At 35.4% G+C, this 8,036-nt stretch overlaps 1 protein-coding gene across 1 annotated transcript; it reads right to left on the reverse strand.

Annotated features, from left to right (window-relative positions):
• Window positions 1-4,215: 4,215 nt before the first annotated feature.
• Window positions 4,216-7,184, reverse strand: LOC144551911 (glucan endo-1,3-beta-glucosidase 5-like). Its single transcript, XM_078300013.1, has 4 exons — window positions 6,758-7,184; window positions 6,052-6,292; window positions 5,250-5,531; window positions 4,216-5,040 (listed from the first exon to the last, which is right to left on the reverse strand). Exons 1-4 carry the CDS (start codon window positions 7,120-7,122, stop codon window positions 4,396-4,398), a joined length of 1,533 nt encoding a protein of 510 aa, XP_078156139.1. The 5' UTR covers window positions 7,123-7,184; the 3' UTR covers window positions 4,216-4,395.
• Window positions 7,185-8,036: the final 852 nt, after the last annotated feature.

An 8,036-nucleotide genomic window follows, 5' to 3' on the forward strand; every position in this document is an offset into this window, starting at 1 on the left:
AATTGGCCCCGCCTTTACCAAATAAACTCCTGCTGAATCTCACCGATTTCACGATGCTTGAGGCAACGAGCAATCGCTAGCGTCGCACGGTGGGGAGGCGAGAGCAACGAGAGGCGGAGTGGTAACTTCACTGACTGGTTGCATCTCACAGGGGATGGTTGGAAGAAAGGGTTAACGGAGAACATCTAAATACCTATTTTACCCTTCCGAAAAAAAATTTCGTTAAATTTTAACGAAGAGTTTTGGTCCTTATAAAATATCTGAACCGTTCAATCATGACTAGATGGACGGTCCAAAATTTTTTTGGTCCATTCCAGAATTTGCCAAATTAATATTTCTCTTATTAGAATAATTTGTTTTAATATTTTATAAAAATAGCTTATTCTAATAAGATAAACAAGTTTAGTTTTTTATTCTTGCTATTATAACACAACCAAATACTGAATAGCTTGTTCCGAATAGCTTATTCTTAAGAATAATTTATTCTCAATCCAACCAAACATATCCTAAATGTTTTCGACAATTCAAATTTTTTATCCCAACCGTTCAAATATTTTTAACTTTTTTCAACAGTCCAACAGATTTGCAAATTTGAACTGTTAAAAATATTTAAATAGTTAAGATAAATAACCTGTTTTTCAAAAAAAAAAAAAAAAGCAGCAGATTCTGATCCGAGGAGCTCACTTTGTACAATTCTAGCCGAATGATTTTTCTTCGGGCCAGTCTTAGATATTGCATGAGTCTTAAATTCGTGCCATGTTAAAACAGACGATGCAAATTTCCGAAGTAATTTAAAAGTTGAGTTTGGATTCAAACAGTCTGATCAGTTTCCGAGTCAATTCGGTCTGAGATAAAATTTACATAGTTCCTTTAATATTCGTGTAGATTCTGATCGGATAGTCCGGATCCATTTTTTTTTTTACTTTTAGTATTCTAGATACTTATTTGTAAATAAAAAGTAAAGAGTAAAGATGTTGTCCCCCTTGAATCTGTCCCCCTAACAACCTTCCTTTTTATTCCCTCACGTGGTCAAAACCCATCATTTTCTATCTTCTCTTAGAAAGAAAAAAAAAATTCAACATAACTAAAAACTCACTCTGTTCTTCTCCTCTACTGCTCGCCACCATCTACCCACGCCGACAGTTGTGATGGCGGTCAAGATCCGGCGAGGCGAGCGTGGTGCACCGTCGAGATCCGGCGAGGAGAGCGTGGTGCACCGTCGAGATCCGGCGAGGAGAGCATGGTGCACCGTCAAGATTCAGCGGGGAGAGTGTGGTGCACCATTAGAGGGGGTCCATGCTAGCCCAGCAAAGGTTATCACAGTGCAACATATGAATATTTTATTAGTTAGATATGAATACTTCAGTTATTAGATATGCATATTTCATGTTACATATGAATACTTCTTGGAAGAGGTGGGATGAGAGAGATGAATCTGACTTTGAATTTTGAATTGTATAAATTATTTCGAACATGTATGAATACTTCGTAATCGTCAGTATGAATAATTCTTTAGTTAGATATGAATACTTCATTGTTTTAGATATGCATACTAGTCTGTTGAGAATATTTCTTTGTCCCAATCTGGGCAGGTGTGAATATTATTAGTGTCAGATGTGAATATTGTTAGTGCCATGTGTGAATACTTCATTAGTTAGATATGAATATTTCATTTGTTAGATATTTAGTACTTTATTAGTTAGATATGAATATTTCATTTGTTAGATATGCATACTTCATGTTAGATATGAATACTTCTTGGAAAAGGTGGGTGAGAGAGATGAATTTGACAATGGATTTTGAATTGTATAAATTATTTCGAACATGTATGAATACTTCGTAATTGTTCGTATAAATACTTCTTAGAAGAGGTGGGGGTGAGAGAGATGAATCTGACTTTAAATTTTGAATTGTATAATTATTTCAAACATGTATGAATACTTCGTAATCGTCAGTATGAATACTTCATTTGTTTAGATATGAATATTTCTTTATTTAGATATGAATAATATATAGATTCGCTGTAGTGGCCCCCAATCTTGGCAAATGTCGCTTTCAGACGATTGCGGTCCCCAATTCAGGCTGTCACAAGACGTCAGCGGCCCCCCTGGTTGTTACTGGTCCCCTCCAGCTTGTGTTTACATATGATGAATGGTTCTGATAATAAGTATGAATACTATAAATTCATAGGTATGAATACTATACGTTTTGACTATTAATAAAATAGCATTAATCTTGCTCTTTGGTGGTAGTTAGCACGTTTTAACTATTTTTTTTTGTCTTTTAGTGCGGGGGACAGATAGGGGACTGAAGTAGGGGGACTGTTAGTCGATCCCAAATCGTATTATTATTTTTATCGCTGTCACGATATCTTTAAAAAATGTCTAAGAGATTTAATACATATTCGATTTTCGACCCAGGCAATTAGAGTGGAAAAAATGGTACGGCAGAGGCGGAGCCAGCTTTGTTAAGGAACAACACGGTTATGACACAGAACGATATGACACGTGTGTCTTTCGCGTGTTGTGACTCGCATGTCCTGTGCCGTGATCATTTTTAGAAAATTTGACACGGTACGACACGGCACGCGAAAGGTCTAATCACGGCATGGCATGACATGTAGTCACACTAGTTACGTGTAATTAGGACCGTTAGATCTTGATCAAATGATAAATCTTCAATAAACTAACCTAAATTATGATTAAATGGTCACGCAAGTTATGTTTGATCACTGTGTGACTCATGTGGCGTGACCATTCGCGTGCCGTGACCACCCCTTGACATTTTAGTCACTGCACGACAAGTGAAAAATTAACTTAATCATGACACAATATGGCACGACACGAGACCAAAATCACGACACATCATGACACGACATGGCACGGCATGACATGACAAATTTTTTTCACAATATAGGCAACTGTTGAATAGGCACCTCACATGTTATTTAAAAAAACTTATTAAATTATTAAAAATAAAAGAAAATTGTTGTAACCCACTCTGCCAAATGAAGCTCCCTCTCCTAAACAATTTGTAATAATTAAGTACGTCTAATATTTTATGTTTAAAAATAAGAGTTAATGGATTCATTCTGACCAATTTCATTTGCCAGAGATTTTGAAGATGTATGGTTGGGATTAGGACTGTTAATGAATAATTATAATTAGATAACTCAATTTGAATCTACATAAAGAAATTTGTTTATGAATCTAAAAGAATTAATTTGTATAAAAATTTAAAAGAGTTGGATTAATGAGTTTGGCTAATATAACATCAATATCATTTTAGCCAATATAACACCAATTCTAAAACCTATTAAATCGACTTCGAACGACTAATCCAAACCATTCAAACCGATTTACATTATCAGTGATGCGTTTACATACAATTTTTTTTTTATTTTCGAGTTATTTTAATATCAAATCAAGCGGTAAAAATATTAAAAAATGGATGTATTAAAATTAACTTAAAAACTCTCACATTTGACCACTTGACTTACTAAATAAATTCGAAAAGTTATAAATTTCGCATGTAAATGGACAATTAATGAAGTAGATCGGTTTGAACGGTTTGGATTCACCATTTGAAGTCGATTTAATACGTTTTAGAGTTGGTGTTATATAGGTTGAAATGACACTGATGTTATACTAGTCAAACTCTGGATTAATATGCATATTACGGAGTTTAATGATATGGTAAATCAAATTACCGGAAACATTTTAAAATCTTGGATTGGATATCATTGAGAGACTTTTCTCTACCTATGGTAATTACAGTTATGAGTTATGACCAGACAAATTGAATCAACTACAACAACTCTCATTTTATATTTGGGTTTTAAATTTTGAAAATAAATTTAGTAGTAGTTTTTAAGCCATACAAAGGCTGTTCTAAACATGCAAAATGATTCTTCCCCTGTTTCAAACGATATAGAGCAGAATTTTCAACTAAGTTATTCAGCGTTCCCTATCTCTATATTCTAGTTTCACCCTGCATATATATAGCAAAAAAAAATTTATGAGATGAAAGATGGATATAAAGTTTCAATTTTTAAATACTTTTAAAGAATCTTGTAGTCGAATTTCAAATTTATGATCATCCACGGAACAAATATTATCTCAGTCTCAAACAAAGGATGATGATCGAGGTAAAGCAAAAATTTAGGAAACAATCAGTATAATATACAATATTAAATTGAGAACCGAGACATAGAATGACTTGTAAAATATCTATTCAATCAGATGCTCTTTTATATACACATAGAATGTCTTTTCCCCTTTCTCAAAAAAGAAAAAGGTATCAAGAGATTCACACACCTCTATCTTACAATCGGCCAATGCCTGGCAAGTTTAGGAAGCTATCTCCTGTTTTCAATTTCTACAATCAACACAAAGATCACCTAATCCACAACAACAACCCAAAAACAATAGTTGATAAAATTCTCCAAATTGCACCACCTTGAAACATATTAGCACCACCACGATGAAACAGAGTAACACCACCGGCACCGCTAGTCACATTGGCTGTCAAGTCATGCTTTCCCACATCAATCATGATCTCAAACCGGCATTTACCCGCTGACGGGTCTGTTTTTGTTATGACAGACATATTGGAGAACCCGCATGACCCCTTTTGCTGACCTTCATACTGGTAATACTGGTTAAACGCATACGATACGTTGCCTCTAACATCTAGCATGTTACAAGTTGACCCGTAGCCAAGACTCGTGCAATCTGCATATGAACACGCATAATTCACGCTATTCATTATTTCTGGGTCTGTGATACTAGCGGTCGGGCTCAGCACGCACCACTGCTTCTCCAAGTACCTTACACCCTTGGCCGACATTAACTTCTGTCCGTCCGGCATGAGTAGGTCATACTTGATTGTGCCATCGTAGAAAAACATTCCCCAGTGTCGTTCAAAATTTCCTGGCAGGATACTCTTCACATCCTCGTCAAGTAGGCCAAAGAAGTAAATGTCTGGTGGGGTTGATCTTTTGGGAGTGCCCTTGTTTTTCGATACCCGATCCATCAACCCCTGAAACATAAGATGGGACTTGTCATAATCCCTAATATCTTAGGTAGATATCATAAATTTAAGCTAAACTCAAGAAGATAGCTGTCAAGTTATTTTCTTTGTGTAGTTGATTTTTTTTTTCTTCCTGTTGTACAATGAAGAAGTTTGTGATTCCCAATTGCATTTATATTTCAAAAGTAACAAAACATATATGCAGAGTTGGTGTCCACCTGGTTGAACCGTCGCGCATTTTCCACATTCGCTTCCTTGTCGCCATCTGTAGGCCATCCAATTTCACCGACGATCACCTCCACAGAGCCGAAGCCATTTTTCTCAAGTGCTGATATGAGAGTGTCGTAACTTGCATCAAAAACATTTGTGTAGGTTAATGCCCCATCGACAATTGGAGCAGATGATCCGGAGTTGAAGAATGCGAACTCCTTTGGGAAATTCGGGTCGATATTTAGGCTGAGGAACGGGTATATATTGACTGTGAGAGGGTATCCTGATTCCTGTCATTATAATCCAAAAGATCAGTCAGGGTTATACAATTTTGCATGGAAAAAGGCAATTACTTGATTTAGCATGCCTCTGAAAATTTTACAAATCTCTCGTATATTTGTTTCATAACTCTATAATAAAGCACAGAGGTCCCATGTACCCATTTAGTTGGAAAAATTAACAGCTACCTACATAATTACTTCTCTTTAAAATTCTTTTTTGTTATTAAAAAAAGATTAAAGTTGATATTCCAGACCACGAACAATGGAAATGTGAGAGATGCAAGAATCCGCCTTCAAATTTTATCGATAAGCTGATAATTATATTACCATGAATAATGAAAGTACTCATTGAAGTACTGTTACAGCTCTATACATTATGACAAATGAAGAAGTGCAAAAGAAAAGGAAAATTACAAAAAGAGGTGGATTGAGCAAAACTGCAAAAGGCACACTATGAACTATCTTGAGATATTAATTGGTTATAAATTAAGTTTATATTATATATATCTTTTGATTCTGGTTTACACACCTGAAGGAACCGGACAATGGAGATCATGAGGTCACGTATGTCAGATCGGAAGTCGCCATCGGATGGCAGGCCATTCAAGGATTCATACACATCAGCATTAGCCGGTACCGTGACCTTGACTAGGCGGCCAAGCCCAGCCTTGATTAGTGCTGCTTGAATGTTTTTCATTGCAGGGAAGGTGATATTTTGGAACATGCCCTTGTAGCTCTTTAGGAAAGGTTCATTACCCACTGCCACATACCTTAAAATGTAAAATATTAATGAATTAATTATGGCATTATAATGTAGGATATATCCCTAATTTAGTTCAACGATCAATATAGTTTTCAAGAGCCAAAGTAATGCAACAGTTTCTACTTTTGTAAGTATCAGAAAAAAAAAAATTTGTTTCTTGTGTTTTGATTGCTTATATCTGTAGATTTGTCATAAACTTAAAAGAAATTAAAACATTAGTAACAAAAAGGTTATTGCGTAATTCTTTCTCACTAAAGGAGCTAAAAGACTTTTAGATCAATCCAGTCAGTTTATTTTTTATTTTTTAAGAAACATGAGGCAATTGATGCAATTATTAAATATTATCATTAGCACTATGTATTTTTGTAAGTTATGCAACTATATCATGAAACTAACATTAGCATCTAACGTTTCAAATAAGATTTAGATATCAGTTTTGCCCATTAATTGGTAAATAATTTTGCGGATATACCTTATGTCGACCCCCTGCTTGGAGATGTAACTCGATACATTCTGCATGACCCACGCCTCAGCAGCTTGCACACTGCCAGCTAATTGCGCCAAAAAGTCGTTCGGTATTCCGAGCATGACCTCAATTCCGGACCGCCCCAATGCTTGCAGCACCCACGGCTCGGCTTCAAACAACTTCACTTTGTTGAATCCGTTATCCTTCAGCAGCCTGACCGTAATGTCGGGTGGCAGCGGATGCGAGGCAAGCGTCCCCCAGTTGACCCCAGTACCCTCCACAAACATACCCCCTTTTTTATGAGTGTGTAGCACCAACATGTAAAAGATTATGAGCCAGAACAGACTAAGTTGCTGACAAATGGACCCCATTTTTGGGTTCAAGTGGTGCTGTTTGTTTGAGGGGTCTTTTGCTAGTTTTGGGTTATTTAAGGGGTTCTGGACTGGGAATGCAATAGGCAAAGGATGGAAGATAAAGGCAAATAGGAATTGGATTCTTTATAGAAGGAAGCCTGCCAAAGAGAGAAACTTATTCAAAGGATCTCTCTCAGGTAATGTATCTGATTTTGGTCTTGTAAGGCAAGTAAAGTTCAGGAAATAAAGAGTACATTCCCTTTTATAAGTTGTACAAAAATGAGGCAAACAAATGCTTTTCCCTGTTAGGACTTGGGATTGAAAATAAAAAGTAGATGTACTTTTTTTTTGCTTAACAAAAGAATAGTTTTTTTTTTTTTTTCATTGGATTTTTTAAATCAGAGGTAATACCACACAATAACTCACAATTAGGATTTTGGCAATTGCATAACTCTCTAAATTAATGAGTATCCTTTTTAATTAATAAATGCTTTCCTTCAAAATTAAGAATACTTAATGTTTTACTTAATAACTTGTTTAGTTAATAATTGAATTTTAATTCTTTCCTTTACTGTAACAACTCTTGGCGGGTTATTATAGTGGGGGAACATATCAAGTCTATTTATAATAAATATTCTCATTTTAGAAATTATTTTTGTAACTTATTCGATCATTTGAATTCACAGTCAGGATGTCAAATTACAATTAAAATTTTAGGATGGCACAACACAATTAGTGTTGTTTGAAGGCTCTTTTCTTTTCAAAACTTATCATTCCCGTTTCCCATTGTTCTCTAAACCGATATCGGTGACTTGTTCGATCATTTTAGTAAAATAACAATTTGGGCTGATATAAAAATAAATTGTAATTCAGGCCCATTGGACTCTAGTCCAGGCTTAGATTTTCCAATTAGGTTTCAAATTGGGAAATAA

Source organism: Carex rostrata, chromosome 3 (assembly GCF_964058835.1).
Source record: "Carex rostrata chromosome 3, lpCarRost1.2, whole genome shotgun sequence".
In the NCBI taxonomy this organism is placed as follows: Eukaryota; Viridiplantae; Streptophyta; class Magnoliopsida; order Poales; family Cyperaceae; genus Carex; species Carex rostrata.

Coding starts and splice junctions, on each gene's coding strand:
- LOC144551911 (XM_078300013.1), bottom strand. CDS start 7,122: ATGGGGTCCATTTGTCAGCAACTTAGTCTGTTCTGGCTCATAATCTTT. Junction 6,293..6,757: donor AAGCAGGGGGTCGACATAAG/GTATATCCGCAA, acceptor TTACATTTTAAG/GTATGTGGCAGTGGGTAATG. Junction 5,041..5,249: donor ATGCGCGACGGTTCAACCAG/GTGGACACCAAC, acceptor CTTATGTTTCAG/GGGTTGATGGATCGGGTATC.